Raw genomic sequence first — 19,685 nt, forward strand, 5'->3', positions numbered from 1 at the left:
AACAAAACAAAAAATCTTAAAATTGTAATAATAAGTGAAATTATGACAAACTATTTTTAGATCATCGTTTTATCAAGTATTACAATGTATATGATACAAGACAGGGAAGTGATTGATATTTTTGTGTGCTGGGGATTGAATCCAGGGCCTTATACATGCTAACTGAACACTATCACTGATCTATACCCCAGCCCCAGAAGATTAATTTCTAATACAGCAATTTTAATATCAAGAAATTATATAAACATATATTCTATTTGTAATGAGTGTCAAGTTATGTTTAAATACTTATATCATAGCTGGGCATGGTGGTTCACATCTGAAATTCCAGCATTCTGAGAGGCAGAGATAGGAGGATTCCAAGTTTGAACCAGCTGAGCAATTCATTAATATAGCTAGACCCTGCCTCAATAGAAAAAAAAAAAGATTTGGAATATAGCTCAGTATGAAGGCCTTGGGCTCAATCACCTGTGCCTTCTCCCCCAAAATCATACCTTGTGAAAACATATAAATGGAATGTTAATTGCACAGTGAAAATCAAAGAAATTTGAAAAAACTGGGTAACTTCTTAATGTGCAGAATCAAACAAGACAAGGTTGGAGGGTTTTTTGGTAATGAGGCAGCAACCTGATCAACAAATATCAGCTCATATTCTCAGGATGAAAAGAACGAAGCTAATTAGGAAGAAGAAAATATGTGGTATCTTAGAAAGTAAAAAAGAGATAATTTCATTGTGAATGAAGAAGGTCAAATTAAAATGGACCAGGAGAAAATTAGAAGGCTAGGAAAAATGAAAACATACAACACCTGGTTCACCCTTCTGTCCAGCTGGTCCAGGGATACCATCTTGACCTGGTCTTCCTTTTTCACCTGGAGGCCCTGGTGGCCCAGGGTGACCTCCAGCACCTAAAAAACAGATTACAGCAAGTTACATTCATCTTTTCAACTCCCTTTCAGTCCACATATCTCAATTTTTAAATTGAGCTTCAAAGAATTCTTTCCAAAAGACACAAAGAGCTTCCAAGGCACTTTTTTCAATCATGAAATCTTATGAAAATAAAAAATGAAGTGGAATAATGAGATAGAGAAACAGCCTAAACACTCAATATCTTAAACTTTTCTCATTTTAATATGGAACTCAGCTTATAGAAGAGAGTAAGTTGTGCAAGGTTAGGAGGCTCATATGGGTCAACATAAGTGTTTTAGTTTAGAAGTCAATAAACAAAATTTTTCCAGCCTGCCATTCCAAAAGGAACACAAACAAACAAAAAACAAACAGAAAAACAAATCAGTGTCTCTATTCTACTCTAGGGAATTTGAATTGACTGGTCCTAAAAATGTGAACCTAGAAAGTAAGGCCTATAACATTAAGTAATTTTTATTAAAAGTTGTTCACTTTGTGCCTACTATGCAATGTTAAGTGAATGATCACATGTCTTCTTGAAATTTTTAGAGCTGAAAATGAATTGACTTTCCCAAACTGGATATGATAAGACTTAGTTTTATAGAACAGCAATGTCTTAATTTCCATGCTTACCTACAGGACCAGGTTCTCCTGGAAGACCAGGATTCCCAGGAGGACCACTAATTCCCTTTGGTCCAGGAAGGCCTGGAGTTCCTAGAATGAAAAGCTCAATTTAAAAATAAAGAAAACCAAGTTATATCATGTACAGCTACAAGTTATCTATTATGAATGTGATTATTATCTATATCTAAAATGTACCAATAAAACCTGATTAAAAATAAAGATGATCACATTGCTTTTTGAGCTGCAATTAAAACTTACAATCTATAGTGTTAACATAGGAAGCCCTCAAAATTGGTAATTGCTAGATATTCTTACAAATAATCTTAAGTTTTAAATGTGTTCATCCAGAGGATAGCACTATTATATATTTATAACATAATAATAAGTACCACCATATTACATTGGTAAAATTTATACAGTTTCAACCCAAAGTTTTTAATTCATTCATCTAACCTTAGACATTTGGATTACTGACAAATTTTACCTATTATTAAGGAAGTAGTAATGATTATTTTTGCACAGGTCTTTTTGTGGATATACATCTTAATTTATCCTGGGGAAACACCAAGGGGTAGAATTGCTGGGTCAAGGAGTAGGATTTAGAGAATGATGGAAAATGAATATACAGGAAGATGGAAACTGGAATGGAAAATATGAAGTCAGATATAAAATATAGTTCTGCTTCTGTATTAAATTCTTTAGAAGTCAACAGACTACAGCAAACGTTACAATTGTAAGATTATCTCTATGAAATTATATGAATATAATCACAAAGATCATAACATATAAAATATTATACTATTTTAAGTGTCTTACAGTGCATGTGAAGTAGTATTATGTTAATCTAATGTAGAATATAGTAAATTAAGTATAATAAAGAGCAAGGCATGGTGGCACACACCTATAATCACGGTACTCTGGGAGGCTGAGGTGGGAGAATTGAAAGTTAGAGTCCAGACAGGGCCACTTAAGGACTTAGTAAACCCTGTCTCAAAATAAAATTAAAAAAAAAAAATGGAGGGCATAGCACAGTGCAAGGGCCCTGGGTTCAATTCCCCTTGTACTCCCACCTCCTGAAAAGAATCTGATATATGTATATCAGACAAAGAAGACTCTGAAAAATAATATTAAAAATAAACAGGGTTTTTATATAATGATAAAAGTCATCTCTTCAAGAAGACCTAAGTTTCCCAGATGTACACAAATGTAATAGAAGATCTTAAAAACACATATAGGAAACAGTTGATAAAAATACATAGAGAAATAAGACATACCATAATCATATTGGAAATTTTAATATCTACCTTTCAATAACTGAAAGAACAATTAGACAAAAAGTTGGTAAGGTCACACAAGATTTTAACAATACTACAAACTAACTTGACCCAATGGGAATTTATAAAATGTAATATACATAATTTATTATTATTATCATTATTATTAATCATTATTATTGGTACTGGCCATTGAACCCAAGGCCTTCACAATGACCTATATCCCCAGCCCTGTTTAATATTTTGAGATGTTTTAGCTAAGTGCCGAAATTGCCCCAGCTGGATGGGAACTTGTGATCCTTCTGCTTAGGCTTCCCAGAGTGCAGAGATTGCAGTTGTGTGACACCATGCCTGGCTACAAAATACAAATGACTTTTAAGTGCACAGGGAAAATTCACCAAGACAGACCATAAACCATAAAACTATGATATGTCTCCATTAATATTAATAGTTAAATTGTATGAAGTATGCATTTTATCTTTTTTTTTCTGCAGTACTGAGGATTGAACCCAGGGTTTTTGCACCAAGTTTCCACCCAAATCTTTTGAAATTTTGAGACAGAGTCTCACTAATTTGCTAAATTGCTCATTTTGGTCTTGAACTTTCGATCCTCCTGCCTCAGCCTCCTAGATAGCTGAGATTACAGACATGTACCAATACACTTGGCTCAAAGTATGAATTCTTACCACAACAGAATTAAAATAAATTCAGTAACAGAAAGATATTTGGAAAACACCCAGTATGAAGAAAACCGATGTCAGCAGAGAAATCAGAAAATATTTAAATTGAATGATAAAACACAAAAGAACAAAATTTGTGGGATTCATTTTAAGTACAATATACATGCAAATTTAAAGTATCCAACACATCTATTATAAGACAAAGATAACATTTCTAATGAAAACAGCTAGAAGAGGAACAGAAAATTAAATCTATAGCAATAGAAGATAGGAAATAATAAAGACCCAAGCAGAAACCAGTGAATTAGACAACAATCAGTTAGAAAAATAAAATGCACAAGTTTTAACAATTTTAACAATTAATGAAATTTAATGAATGTCTAGCAAGATTGAGCAAGAGAAAAGAGAGAAAACAAAAATTACTTCAGTCAAAATATTTTGTTCTTTTGTGGTATTTACTGAGGAAATATTGCTCTTCCATAAAGAAAGATAAACTTGAGTCATTTGAAGAAAAATGGATCAAATGAGAACTTGATGTTAGGTGAAATAAGTCAGTTGCAGAAGTTTAAGTATCACATGGTTTCTCTTATATGAGAAACCCAAATATAGATAAAGAGCAAAATAAAAGACAGATGATAGGAAATAGATGTTCCTCCAAGGCAGCGGGATCAGGAGATGGAGGGAGTGGGGAGAAGGAAGACAAGGGAAGGAGAAGAAAAATGGAATTGAGACGTGTTGTGTACATGAACCAATTTCACAAAGGAATGCAAACATTATGTACTGCACACATGTACTAATAAAAAATTTTTGTTGGGGATCAAATTCTGAACCTCACACATGACAGGCACACACTCTATCAATGAGCTACATCGTCAGCCCTCAAAACATTAAATGCAAGCTTCACAACATATTTTGCCAAACTTGAAAGGAAAAGGGTATTATCAACAACTTTATGTCAATGGATTTGACAACTTAGGTGACATGGCCAATCTCCTTAAAAAACAATATATCAAAACTGACATGAAAATGAAAAAAAATCTGAGTAACGCATGGTGGTGTATGCGTGTAAACCCAGCATGCTGGGAGGCTGAGGCGTGGGATCACAATTTGGAGTCCAGCCGGGGAAATTTAGCAAGACCCTATTTTAAAATAAATATATATATATAGAGAGAGAGAGATACAAAGGGCAACTTAGCAAGACCCTATTTTAAAATAAAATATATATATACAAAGGGCTAGCTCAGTGTGAACGCTCTGGGTTCAGTCCCCATTACAAACAAATAAACATACAATTTGTGCAATGATATAACTATTAAAGACTTTGAATCTTTTATTTAAAATGTTCCTACAAACAGATTCCATAACTGTTGAATACTATGAAATATTTGAACAGAAAAAGACAGAATACTTCCAAGGGCACAAGGTCAACAAATCTCTATATCAAAATGTTGATAAGGATACTACGAGAAAGAAAAATCACAGAACAATACTTCTCATAGCCGTAGGCAATTGAAAAAGTCAGTATAAATCTAGCAATACTTAAAAATAATATGTGCAGCGTGGCCATTTTGGAGTTTATCCCCAGAATACAAGACTGTCTGGACAAGAAAATGACAATCAGGATAATTCAATCGACAGGGGGAAAAAAGAGAGAAATCTATTTGTGTAGATTCAGAAAAAAATTTGACAAAACTCACATCATTTTGATAAAAAAGCCCTCAGTAAATTAAGAATAGGAAAGAAATGTCTTAAGATGTACAGCATTACACGGAATAGAAAAATAGCAAACACAGTCCCTCTGAGCTTAGGAAAAATATAAATATGTCAACTATAATAACCACATCTATTAAATGTTATCCCAGAGGTCCTTGTCAGTATAATTTAAAAGAAAAAGAAATAAAAGGTGTAAATAACAAAAGAAAGAAATGTATTTGAGATGAGATGTTACTTTATAAAACCAAAAATCCTATAAACAAATTATTGGAATTAATAAATCAAATCAATGATTTCTTTGTATACAAGTTCAAGATTTTATAATCAATTATAGCTATGTATTTCCAAAAGTAATTGGAAATGAAAGTGGAAAAGCAGTATCATCTCAAATCTCACCTGAAAGCATCAAATTTCCAGGAATAAATTTAACAAACGATGATCAAGATTTAAACAATTAAAGGTGTGGCATGTTGTTGAATTGAGTTAAATACCTAAGTGGGGAGCTAAAAGGTCCACTGAATTGGAAGACTGCTAAAACATCAGGTTTGCTCAGTTGCCTAGACCTTTGTAGAGATCTTAATCAAAATACATGCGGGCATTTTCTGATGGAAATTGATTAACAGATTCCCAACTTCATACAAAAGATTTAGATGAATCAAACCAAGCTTTTAAAAAAATGGAACAAATGTGTAGTACCTGTGTTTCAAGGCTTAATATAAATTTACAAAATTCAGACAGTGCTGCAATGTTGTATTAAAGAAATAATACAAAATATTTGTCGTATATACTCTCCATGATGAATGCAAGCATTATGTGCTGCAAACTTGTACTAAGAAAAAGGGAATAAATTCTTTTAAAATCAAACAAAGGAAAATAAACAAATGGAGCGGAGTTCTACATATGTGACTGATTTTTGAACAAACAAGTAACTGTATTTTATCTAGGGAACTATAGTTCGTTAAAAAAAAACAACACAGAGCAATCGAATATCTGTGTGGGGAAAAATGAACTTCAGTGCTATCTTACAGTATAAAAATATTTTATTAGATAGGTCATAACCAAATATAGCATGTTTTTGCTCATATGTGGAAACTAAGACGAAAAATTTAAAAAGATAGATGACATGAAATTAGAAATGAGACTAATAGAGAAAAGGAAAGAGATCTATGGCCGAGAGAAGGAGGGAGAAGGGAGGTAAGGGGTGAAAATAAAGTATGTTACATGAAAGTATAAGCAGCACAAAATGAAGCTCACTGTTCTCTAAAACATACACAATAAAATTTAAAACAAATAATAACTACAAGCCAAATATTAAAAACCTAAACATGAAAGTTAGAAAAATTTAGAATATTTCCATAGCTTTAAGTCAGCAAAATATATTCGGTAGGACACAAAAACCACCATGAAAAAAATGATGGAAACACTGTACTTTATTAAAAGTAACAGCATTTCATTCATTCATCCATCCATCCATCCATTCATTCTTTTGTAGTAATGGAGATTGAACCCAGGACCTGCACATTGAGCTGCATCATCTGCCCATTTTCATATTTTATTTTATTTTGAGATAGGGTGTTATAAGTCATTAAATTATCCCTGGGTTCCAACTTGTGATCCTCCTGCCTCAGCCTCCTAGAATGCTGGGATTACAGGTGTGTGCCACCACACCCAGCTTCACAACTTTTATTTGTTACACAGTAGCATTAAGACAATGAAAGGAAAATTTAAGATAAGAATACATTTGTAACATCCATATTTGAGAAAGGACTTATACCCAAACGATATGAAGAACTGCTCTGAATCAGTAAGAAAACAGGCAAACAACCCAATAAACACTGAACAAAAAAAAATATTTCAGAAAGGCCTTCAAAAGATGTTACCCAAATGGCTAGTAAGTATATGAAAAGCAGCTTAGTATTGTTAACCATTAGCAGAGTACATTAAAACCTCAGTAAGACACTTCTATATGCCTGCCAGTGTAGACAAAAATTAAAATGACTGACAGTACCCAGTGAGAGTGAGGAGATGGACAACTGGATGTAGCGTACATTGTTCACGGGCTTGCAATTTATCAATGCCACTTTGGAAAACTGTTTAGTATCATCGACTGAAGATTAAATGTACATATATCCTATGATTGCAGTTAACTATTGTGTGAAGGGAAATCAATGTATATGTTTACGAAAAGACATGTATAAAATGTTAATAGCGTTTTTTATATGAGTCCCAAACTGCAAATACCCAAATGCCCATTAACAAGAGTATATGAAATTGGTTGTGTTGCATGTTTTCAATGGAGCAATAATACAGGGATTATAAAGGACAAACCACTGACACATACAACAAAATAAATGAGATTTACAGACACAAGGATACATAGTATATGATTTTATTTTTATAAATTTCCATAGTAAGCAGAATTAATTGACAGGAAGAGAAGTTACAGCAATGGTTATCTTGAGATGGAGTGAGGGGAGGGTTCCCTGTAAAGAAGCGCGAGTAAATTGTATCATGAGAAAGAGCGATTTTATATTTTCATGTTTGGTGGGTACAAGGGTATATACATAGATTAAAATTCATCTGTAGTTTTGCACACTTTAGTGTACTTTATCATATGTATGTTATATGCAATAAAAAGGTTAAGAAAAAGATAACTGTTGACGCACTCATCCATGCTGTGTAATTAAAAAACTAAACAAAAATTAAACAAAAGCATGAATAAACAGGTACTATAATAGTCTAGTTCAGGCTATCTACCTGGCTATAATGCTAGTTCTTTTTGCATGAATGACTCAGTCCTTGTCATTTGAAGGAGTAATATGATTGTTCTCCCAATAGCCACCAACTGTGTGCCTGCGTACAACTTTCTAAAAGAACCAGCAGCAAGCTAGTGCCTGGCAGAGTATATTATCACCTACAAAAATAGCACGGCCTCTTAATTGATTTGTGGCTAGCAGTCCAAGATTGAAAAATGCTTCACCAAACCAGTGTCTCTGCCTACAGGATGTTGTCCTGCTGAGTCAGTAATACTTATTCTCATCCTATACAGAAAGACATGTAGGCAAGGAAAAGGTAAAGAAGTAGTTGGAGATCATGTATCTGATTGGGAAATAGAATACAACTCTGCCAAACTGGATAGAGTTGATAAAGAAAGGAAGAATTTAAAAGAAATACTTACCTGGGAACCCAGGAAGGCCAGGTTGTCCTTTTGCTCCAGGTGTTCCTGGTAATCCAGGCAAACCAGTAATTCCCATAGAACCTTTGACACCTGGACTCCCTGGGATTCCAGGCAGACCAGGTTCACCCTAAAAATATGAGTAAAAAGATAAAACTGAAGTTTCTACATGACTTAAATTGCATAAGAACATACCATTATTCATAGAGCTTTTACTATATATTGGCACTCTGAAAAGTTCTTTACATAAATTGTTGAATTTAATCATAACAGCCCTGTCAGTTAGATTTTGTCATCTCCACTTATAAATGAGAAAACTGAATCTTAGAGAAGTCAAGTGTAAGGTCATTAGTTAAGTGGCAGAATTAATTTGAAGCCAAAAGGCAAGAACCTACAGCTCATGCTATTTCCATGCTATGTAGATGCAGTTCTCATTAACTCCTAACAAACCCTATTAGAAAAACACTGGGGTTTTTTTTTTTATCTTCGTGTTACAGTAACTGGCAGAATATGAATTTGAACCTAGAAAATCTGACTTCAGAACCTGTGATCATCAGCCCTGTTGTGCTACAATACAATTCATGTACAATAAGCACGTCAACCAATAGACATAGAAAGTTCTACTGCAAAACATAAATCTCATTTTAACATGAAGAATATCAATTCTTTAGTAGACATCTAATATGTCACTTCTTCTAAGTCATTCTAGACAAAGAAAGTTTACTCTAAAAGCTTAGGGAAGCCTTTCCTTGCTCCTATTCCTTCCTCTCTCCTTTCCTCTCTTCCCTTTCCCTTTCCCCTTCTCTTCCTTTCTTTTTTGTACTGGAGATTGAACCTAGGGCCTTTGCACTAGGCTACATGCCCTCCTTTCATTTTTGAGACCAGATTTGATTAACTTGCTAAGTTGCCCAGGCTGGGTTTGAACTTAGAATCCTCCTGCCTCAGCTTCTCAGATAAAGTAGGGTTTTTATTCTTTCATGTCTATAGTGGTTCCATATATGCAAATCTTAATTCTTCAATTACTTTGAAAGGATCTTTGTGGTTAGAAACAAGTCGCACATTATTTTTGCTCAGTGAATATCTGCATTCTCCTTCTAATACAGACTTAAGAAATCAAACCTGCTTTCACAGTTAATAAGTTTTGCCTAATAATAATGAAAACATGCACCATAACTTTAAATCTCTACCACAGAGCTCCCTGCCCTTCTTGTGGACCCCTTCCTCCACAACAACTTTGTCCTTTTCATCAGTGCCACTTTTGTCACTTGTTTTGCTGACTTTGACTTCTCCGTTTTCCTTGGAATCATATCTAAAGTTTCTCAAATGATGCCCCTGTCTGCATTCCTACGGTGGGCTACTTTTTTCTGTAACTGTATTTAAATTGATTAAAATCTCACCTCTTGTATTACTACTTTCTATTCTTTTGAAATGTTTTATGATTTTGTAGTAAGGCTTGATCCCAGGGCCTCATATATGGTACACATTTGGCCTACAACTAAGCTGCACCTCCAGTCCCATTTTCCTTTTGTCCCCCTGGGCTTTCTTTTTTATTTGCCACTTTTACCTTTTAACTGTTCGTTTTGTAAAATGCAACACTGGTTTACGACTGGGAGTTAGGGAGGCAACACAATTGCATGCTTACATGGAACAGATGCATGACTAGTAGTCACTGGCAGAATTTGAAAGAAGTACAATGACTGTTCACTGATCATGATACAATCTCTATTTTTCCTACATGGTGATTTATGGACTGAGAAGCTAATGTACAATGATAACTGACATTTGATCCATATTTTTTGAATTGGTGTTAATTAACTAAGCTGTTATAATTGAAATTTGTATGTATCAGAACTGAGCAAGGCAAAGACTGCCTATGCCTTATAGAATTGAGCTACAGAATCTTACATTTGCAATCTGACATTTGTCTAAAATGTAATAATACCATCTGAAAGATACAATACATTTTTTAACATATTTTTCTTGTTTATCACCTCTGTCCATTTCCAAATTTAGGTAAAATTTGCTTCCTAAAATATACTTGTGGGTCACATAGAAAAACTAAAATTTAGTTTTTTGAAGACTTGCATATATAGTGGGTATCTGCCAACTGACACATTTTTCTGCTATTGTCTATTATAAATTCATACATGATTCATTATGGTGATTTGCATTGTACTATATAAATGTTAAAATGTACTCATTTGAGAAAAAATATATTAACAAATTTAGAAAATTGCAAAAACGGAATTTTAAATCAGAGAGGAAAGATGGAGTTTGTAACAAATGGAGCTGGGTCAAATGGACATTTATTTGGAAAAAACGTTCCTCACCTCATACAACCTACAAGTACTTCAGATGAATTAAAGATGCAAATATAAAGAGTAAAACAATTAAAATATAGGAAGAATATATAAATTTATTTTTAGGATATTTGGATGTACAAGTCTCCATAAGTAGAAACCAATAAAAACAAGGAAGCAAGCAAGCAAGCAAAAAAAAATGCCTATAATCAGGTCTCCAAGCTTCCGTATATCTTTCTGCTTCTTATCAATTAACTGATAAATTTCCCATTTTGGCAACAAAACATACACAACCAGAAGATTATGTTCCTTCCCTTCCTCTCCAAGCCTGCCTTTTCCAAAATCTGTCTTATCTTTCAGTTGTTTTGAATAAAAGTGTTGGAGTCATCTTTGACACTACACTTTTCCACATGAAAATCTTCCGCTGTGACCTAGAAAATATATTCAGCTTCCAACCATATTTTTTAAAATCACTTCCACTGCAATCACCCCAATCCAAGCCATTAACATCTCTACCCTGTATTATTTAAATTGTGTCATAATTGGTCTACCTGCTTTCATCCTTGTTTCTCTATTATCTATTTTGAAAGCAAGAGCAGCAATTTTTGTTTTAAAAAATTAATGCACAATCAATCATGTTATTCCATTCACTCCCATTGCACTCAGGAATAAAAGTCCTTACTATGACCTTCAAGGCCCTAGATAATCTGTCCATTACCACCCTGACATCATCTCCTATTTAGTGTCACTCACTCATTCTGCTTAATCTACACTGTCCTCATTTATGTTTCTCTACCATATTAGTTTTGCTTCCACCTCAGGGTCTTTGCATGACTCACTCTCTCTTAATGCAGTGAGGTCAGTACTCAATTGGCATCAGAGAGACTTTCCCTTAATAACCTATTTCAAAATGTAACAATGCCCAGTAATTCCTATCTCCAAGTTTTGTTTTACTTTTTGTCTTGATATTTATTATCTTCTAACATCCTATAGACTTATTTAGTTTAATGAATGTCTCCTTATATAGATAGATATAAGCTCCACACTGACAGTGAGTTTGTTTCATTTATAATGTATCTCCAGCACCTATGCATACTCAATAGATACCTTCTGAAGGAACAAATGATGAGTATAAATTCACATATGAGCACCATAAATAGACAAACAACTGAGTGGGAGAAAATATTCACAACACATATAATCAAAAGTAGATGTACCTTCACTACTAACAAGATTCTTTCACAAATCAGTAGGAATTATACAACCAAACCTCTCGCAAATGAATGAAGCAAAGAGTGCAAATACACAATAGGTTAGAAGGGAAATGAGCACGTGAAGCTTTACCTGTAATAAGGAAAATTCAAATATAAACAATAACAATAAGTAATAAAATGACCTTTCACATATTAGATTGGTTAAAGTAGGAAACTGATAATACTCAGTATTTATAAAATAAAGGGAAAACAGAAAATCTCATACTAATTATAAGAGTGTAGAGATATTTAATAAAAAATATGACAGTGCCTAGCAACATTATAAAGGAACATATATGCTAGGTATTGCCAACTCTGCTCAGAATTTATTCTATAGTGATATTTATGAAAGTCTTAAGACATATGTGAAGACATGAATTAAATTTTTTAGCAAAGCAGGTGTTTGTAATCATGAAGCCATAGAAAAATTTCAGTATTCCTAACAGATTAAATTATTTCTGGTGAACCAACACAAAACATACTATATAGAGAGCTAGCGAAAAGAATGATGCTTTTATTTGTGAATTGATAAAGAAAGCTTGCCAAGTTTTACTAAGTGATTATAGCTAGGAAAGCAGATGCATAGTATGATTTTCTGTATGTAAACAAAAATACAAGAAAATTCTTAAATTTGGAAGATGTAACATGGTTTCATATATTAACAACTAATGAAAAATGCTACCAAGCTTAATTGTACTAAGATGCTTTTTCTATTGTAAGGTATATTAATTACAGCTCCACAAATTTTGAATATAAAAACTGAGTCTTAGGGGCTGGGGATTTAGCTCAGCGGCAAAGCGCCTGCCTGGCAAGCGCAAGGTCATGAGTTCGGTTCCTGGTACCAGAGAAAAACAAAAAAAAAAAAAAAAAACTGAGTCTTAAATGAAATATGATATATACAAGTAGATATGTGTATTGGAAACACTTTTCTGGAACAGTACATAAGGAACTGCTAAAAAATGGTTACCTTGGAGAATAAGAACTGAGTGTTTGGGGTTTCTGAACATGTAGAAAGAATACTTCTCATTTCATATTTTTCTATACTGATTGTGCTTTAAAATCAAATTAATATGGTATATTGTAAAAGCTACTGCTATAAAAACTAAGTAGTATAAAAACTTAAGGAAACAAATATTTAAATGAACATATCCTCTGAGCCAGAAATTTTACTTTATTTTATTTTTTTGGTACTGGGAATCAAACTCAGGACCTTGTGCTTGCCAACAGGTATTATGCAACTGAACTATATCCCCGGCCCTAGAAATTTCACTTTAAAAGCCTGTCCAGTATAAATAATTAAAAATGCATCCACAGATAGAATGTACCCTCATAAAGAACATTGTCTAAAATAAACTGAAAAAGAAAAAAAAGAGATGTTATAAAGCAAGGTATAGAATAGTATGCACACTGAAACTCCATATTTATATATATAATTTGTAGAATAAACAATATTCTATATGATTATATATACACATACACACACAAAGTCCACTAAAAAATATTTACACACTTCAGGAAAAGAAGAATAGCACGATTGTTTTCAGCAGATGGTGTTACCCTCATATGGGAGACCTTAGAGGATGCTATATATCACAGAAAACACACTACTCTGCTGGTCCTTAGAGAACAACTTGAAAATGCATGTGCAGCAATTTCAAGAACCAAGGTTGCCCGTCCAGCATTTTTTCTGTAGTAATAAATGTCTGGAAGCTAATGGCCACCATTTTGAGCACCTCTTATAATTGTAGAGGCCAAAGGTAACTTGTATTAATCTCATGGTGTCTCAATAAATGTAGTATTAAAATATTTTACAAGTTTTTCTTTTCTTGACATGTGTATATATTTTTGGTGTTATCTATGTGTGCATATATATATATGTATATGTAGATATTGAGTAGAACAAAAAATTGATACATCTATTTTTAAATTTTTAAAACTTTTATTGCTACCCTTTTGATATATACAGTGATCACATTCATCATAGAGAATTTGTGCCTGTACATGATATAGCTTGATTCTTCTTTTTCCCCAGTCCTCTCCCCTTAGTTCAAATTTTCTTCCCCTCATTTACAAAAGCTTGTTTCCATTTCTTTCCTTCTTTTCTTTTCCCTCCTTCTCTTTCCCCTCCCTCCCCCCTTGCTCCTCTCCTATTTGAATGAACATTTTCTTCTTATGTCCCAATATTTGTCGTCCATTTTGATCCTTATTTACCTGTTTGGTTTCTCACACAAGAGAAACAGTGCAATATTTAAATATGTGTGTCCAATTTATTTCACTTAAAATAATGGTCTCAAGGTGCACTCATTTACCTAGAAATGTCTCAGTTTATCCTTCTTTATGGTAGAGTAATACTCCATTGTATATAAAAACCACATCTTCTTTATACATTCAACCACTGATGGACATTTCAGCTGTTTCCAAGATATAGCTATTACAAATTGTGGTGGTATAAATATAGATATGCATATATGATTGTGGTATGATGCTTTTAAATCTTTCAGGAAGATAACAAGAAGGGGAATAGCAGAATCAAATGGAACCTCTAGTTTTACTTTTTTGGGAAATCTCCATACTGATTTCCATATTGAGTGTACCCATTTATATTCCCACGAAGAGTGGCAAAAGGTTTGCTTTTCTGCACAGCCCCACCAGCATTTGTTGTTTCTTGATGATCTTTTTGGAGTGAGATGGAATATCAGTGTTATAATTTGCATTTCTTAAATTACTAGTGATGTTGAATGTTTTCTGATATATTTATTTGCTGCTTGTACTTCTTCATCTGTGTTTATTCCTTTCAGGTGCTGATTTTTGAATTGAGTCTTTAAATTTGGAAGTCTGATGTTTTTGAGTTCTTTATATATTCTAGATTTTAGTCCTTTGTCTGAGGAATAGGTGATGAAAATTTTTTCCTGTTCTGTGAGTTGTCTCTACTCTGTTGGTGTTTCTTTTTTTTTTTTTTTTGCTGTGCAAAAGCTTTTTAGTATGATGAGATCACAGTTGGAGCTTCTTGTAGCATTTCCTGTTGGTTCTTTGAAAGACTAAATAGAATAGAATTGATAAACTCTTATCAAAAAAGGAAATAAAATACTCAAATTAATGCAATTAGGAATGAAAAGGGTGGAATCACAACAGATCCTGCAGAAATACAGAAGATCAATACCTACCTTGAGAACCTGTACACTTAATAATGTGGAAAATGCAGATGAAATGGACAGATTCCTAGATACATAGGAATCACCAATGCTAAACCAAGAAGATATAGAATTCTAAATAACTCAATATCAATCAATGAAGTTGAAGAAGTAATTAACAAACTCTCATGAAGAAAATCCTGCCCTGATGGATTTATTGTTGAATTCTACAAGAACGTTAAAGAATTAACACCACTAGTCCTCTAACTCTTTAATGAAACTGAAAGAGAAACAGTACTCCCAAAGACATTCCTAGAAGCAAGCATTAACTTGATTTCAAAATTATGAAAAGAACCAACCAAAAAAGAGAACTACAGGCCAATCTCTTTAATGAATGTAGATGCAAAAGTCCTCCATAAGGTAAAAACAAACAGAATGCAACAAATAATATAAAAGTTTATAAACACGGACCAAGTAGGATTCATTCCAGAGATGCAGGGATGGTTCCACATATGCAAATCAATATACACAATACACCACATCAAAAGAAATGACAAAAACCACGTGATCATCTCAATAGATGCAGAAAAAGCATCTGAGAAAGTCTAACGCCCATTCCTCATAAAAACCCTACAGAAAGTTGGAATAGATGGTCTTTATCTCAATCTGATAAAAGTCATCTAAGACAGACAAATAGCCAACATCATACTAAATGGTCAAAATCTGAAAACTTCTATCTAAAATCAGGAAGAAGACAAGCATGTCCACTATCATTACTCCCGTTCAGTATAGTTCTGGAAACATTAGCCAGAGCAATTAGAAAAGAGAAAGAAATAAACGGAACATGGGTAGTAAAGCAAGAAGTTAACTTATCATTATTTGCTGATGACATACCCTACATAGAACACCCCAAAAACTCCACAAAAGGTCTCTCAGAACTAATACCACAATTCAGTAGCACAGCTGGATATAAAGTCAACAGTAAAAAATCAATACGATTCCTGTACATGAATAACAAACTGACTGAGAGAGAAATTAGGGAAGCAACACCTTTCACAGTAGCATCAAAAAACATGAAATACATAGGAGTCAATCTAAGGAAGGGAGTAAAAGACCTTTACATTGAAAACTACAGTACTTTCAAAAACGAGATTGAAGAGGGTATCAGACAATGGAAAGATACTCCTTGTTCTTGGATAGGAAGACCCAATATAGTGAAAACGGCCATACTTCCAAAACTGTCATAGAGATTTAATGCAATCACGATCAAAATACCAATAGCATACCTCATAGAACTAGAGAAATCAATCCTACAATTCACTTGGGACCAGAAAAATCTAGAACAACAAAATCAATTCTGAGCAACAATGGAAAGTTAAGGGCTACAACAATCCCTATTTGAAATTATACTACAAAGCTACTGTGATAAAAATAGCATGATACTGCCAAACAAGGAAACAGAAAACAAAACAAAAAGAGACTAGAGAATCAGTGGAACAGAATAAATGATACAGAAACAACACCGAACATACGCAGGTACCTTATGTTTGATAAAGGGGTCAAAAAACTTCACTGGAAAAAAAAATAGGCTGTTTAAAAAATGGTGTTGAGAAAACTTGATTCCCATATGCTAAATATTAAACCAAGACCCATATCTCTCACCATGCACTAAACTAAAATCAAAATGGATCAAAGATCAAAATATTAAAAGAGAAACACTAAATCTGCTGGAAGATAAAATAGAATTCCTGAAGTCAAAGGTGTAGATAAAGACTTTATGATACATCAGCTATTGACAGGGGTGATACAATAAGGAAATGACAAGAGAGATTTTCATTTTTGTTTTTTATATGTCCATAGTTTTAGTTTTTAATAAAAGTGAACATCGCTACATTACTGGTAAAATGTAGACATCACAGGCAAATTTACATTTCCTTCAATAAACTTTACATTGTTAAACTGAAATTAATATGTAGAAACTTCCCTTGATTATCTCTTACACTAAGTAACTCAACTGGACAATTAAACTGTAGTCTTTTCCATGCTATTAAAAGGAAGTTATCTTTAGAATGTAATTCACTAAATTCTTATTTCCATGTGAATTTTCACTATTTCCATGCAGGCTGAGAATCACATTTCATTTTCTGCTACTCTTTAGCTCTGTGATCTGATTGCATGATTAAGGAGGTGTCTTGGATACTTTCCTCTCATTGCTGAGACAAAATACCTGACACCCAAAATGCAGGAAGGAAGGGTTCTTTTAGCTCACAGTTTGTAGAGGTTTCAGTCTACAAAATAGCTGGTTCCAAAGCAGGGTGGCAGGGCGCAGGGGCAACACTTCAACACTTCAAAGTGGCACAAGATAGCAAAAGTGGCAAGAGCAAAAAGGGGGGTGTGAGAACAAGCCTCTTTCCCTCCCTTCTATTGTAAGCAGGCTGCCCCCACCCAGGGGCTTACAACACCCACACCATCTCCACGCCCTCCTCCTGCACAGGCTCAGGATGATAAAAAGTAAGGACCTGTCCTGCTCAGTCACTCAGTTAACCTTCTAAACTTCTCACACTGACACAGTGAACCACATCGCAGAGCGGTAAGGGCGTGCCCTTCTCACCCCAGGATGCAGAACTGCTGTGTCACTTAACCAAGCCTCTAGACTCCTCAAGTTGACACAGTGTATCAACCATAACAAGGTATTAGTACTCTTATTTTAAGGGAACTAAACATTTATTAGTAAATTTATGTTGAGTACAATGGTTCAAAATAAGTTCAAAGTTTGATTACCTGAGAAATGCCACAGAAGTTTTCATTGACTAAGTATGTAAAGGAATATGTTAAACTGAATCGAGAGAACTTCCTCAGATGCTAAGTTAAGAATACCACTATATTTCCATGTATTGCTAATGTTCTTTGTAAATCTTTTTATATTAATAACAATATCAGGGAAATGACTCACATCTCTCTCTTTAAAAATCAAAAAACAAAACCAGGCAATAATATGTCTTCTGTTTACTGAAATGTACTCAGAGGTTAGGATAGAAGAAAACAAAAATCCAGAAAGTTTTTTCCAATTTTTTTTTTTACTTGACCCCAACCCTAAGACAAATCTCTTACCCAGAATATGCCATTTCATTGCAATTTGTTTAATGAAGAATTAGGAATAAACACAATATTAAATAAAAATTACAACTGCTGAGGCATATGATTGGTATATGATTACCTTTGGGCCAGTAAGACCTGGAAGACCAATGCCTGAAACACCAGGATCACCTTTATCTCCTTTCTGTCCAGGTAATCCTGGAGAGCCAGGTTGCCCAGGAACTCCAGGAGGACCAGGGAGTCCTTCCACACCCTGAGGACCTGTTGAAATATTTTGCAAAATATTCTTAAACTTGGAGTGTAGCTTAGTGATAGATTTTTGGCTAGCATTCTACCATGTGCAAAGCCCCGAGTTTGATGCTTGCAACTGCTGGAAAGAAAGAAAGTTCAGGATATTCTGAGATGGGCATGGTGGAGCATGCCTGTAATCCCAACAGTCTAGGAGGCTGAGCCAGAAGGATCACAAGTTTGAGCCCAGCCTGGGCAACTCAGCAATATAGTGAGGCCCTTACTCAAAATAAAAAAAAGCAAAAGGCTAGGGGCTAGACTTGTGCAAAGGCCCTATGTTCAATACTCTGTATCACAAAAAAACTCGTTATGTATACGAACAAGCTAAAAGATTTTTAAAAATCACACTCAGAAAACTCTTGAGTTTTGAGTTTCACAATCAGAAATATATATAAAAGCTGACTTTAAGGGTATTTAAATGAAAAAGATACAGCTGGAGAACAGATATGTCTGAATTCTAACTTTGAAAGTTTCTAAATCTCTATCCATTAGACCCCACTTCAAATATTTTTGTAGCAAGAGTTCTGATTACTTTAAATATCATCTCAGCCCAATTCTATCAATACCCATCTGTCGGTCTGTCTCACATATGCGAGGCAAGTCTTTACCACTGAACTACATATCCAGGCTCTCTACTAGTCTCTATTCTAATAAAAATATAGCTAACCACCTTCCCTTAATGGTACTAATACTTAGGAACTTTTCATCACTCACCTGGGAAACCCATATCACCTATGTTTCCTTTAAGTCCAGTTGGTCCTATAAGTCCTGGCTGGCCAGGGAGACCAGGGTCGCCCTTGGGACCTAAAAAAGTCAAATAAGTATAATTAAGACAAGCAAGCAACATAGAATTTGATGAATTAAATCTTAATATATGACTAAGTTACATAGATATAACTCAGCATGAAACACCCAAAAGATACCTAAGAGATCTCCTTAGGAACATTTTACGATATAACTGTGGTAATGCAAGTCTCATAACACAACTTTATTAAAATAAGAAAAAAAATTTACCAGGATACCTTCTTTCGTCTCCTACCACAATTCAAATCATCTGAGGTGCTATATTTTACGTATGTATAGCTACCCTTACTGTTAAATCTGTTTATAAAGATTGAGAAATAGCATTTTCATGTAGAATCTGATTATAAGTCACCAAGAAGAGCAAAAGTGGAAGCTTTTCATGATGTAACCCTAGTACATTGTGCCACAGAGATATAAATGTTTATGTACAGGTACCAGACAAT

At 34.0% G+C, this 19,685-nt stretch overlaps 1 protein-coding gene across 5 annotated transcripts in view; it reads right to left on the reverse strand.

The window, feature by feature from the left end:
• The window catches only part of Col4a5 (collagen, type IV, alpha 5), a 240,931-nt gene that overhangs the window by 31,553 nt on the left and 189,693 nt on the right, over positions 1–19,685 (reverse strand). For all 5 annotated transcript variants that reach the window (XM_013504524.1, XM_005404675.1, XM_005404674.2 and 2 more), the window contains 5 exons: positions 19,153–19,242; positions 18,272–18,411; positions 8,374–8,500; positions 1,538–1,618; positions 808–906 (listed from right to left, as the gene is read on the reverse strand). In XM_013504524.1, coding sequence (XP_013359978.1) covers positions 808–906; positions 1,538–1,618; positions 8,374–8,500; positions 18,272–18,411; positions 19,153–19,242 — 537 coding nt within the window. The remainder of the gene's footprint in view (positions 1–807; positions 907–1,537; positions 1,619–8,373; positions 8,501–18,271; positions 18,412–19,152; positions 19,243–19,685) is intronic.

Source organism: Chinchilla lanigera, unplaced genomic scaffold, assembly GCF_000276665.1.
Source record: "Chinchilla lanigera isolate Chin_1 unplaced genomic scaffold, ChiLan1.0 scaffold00089, whole genome shotgun sequence".
Taxonomy (NCBI): domain Eukaryota; kingdom Metazoa; phylum Chordata; class Mammalia; order Rodentia; family Chinchillidae; genus Chinchilla; species Chinchilla lanigera.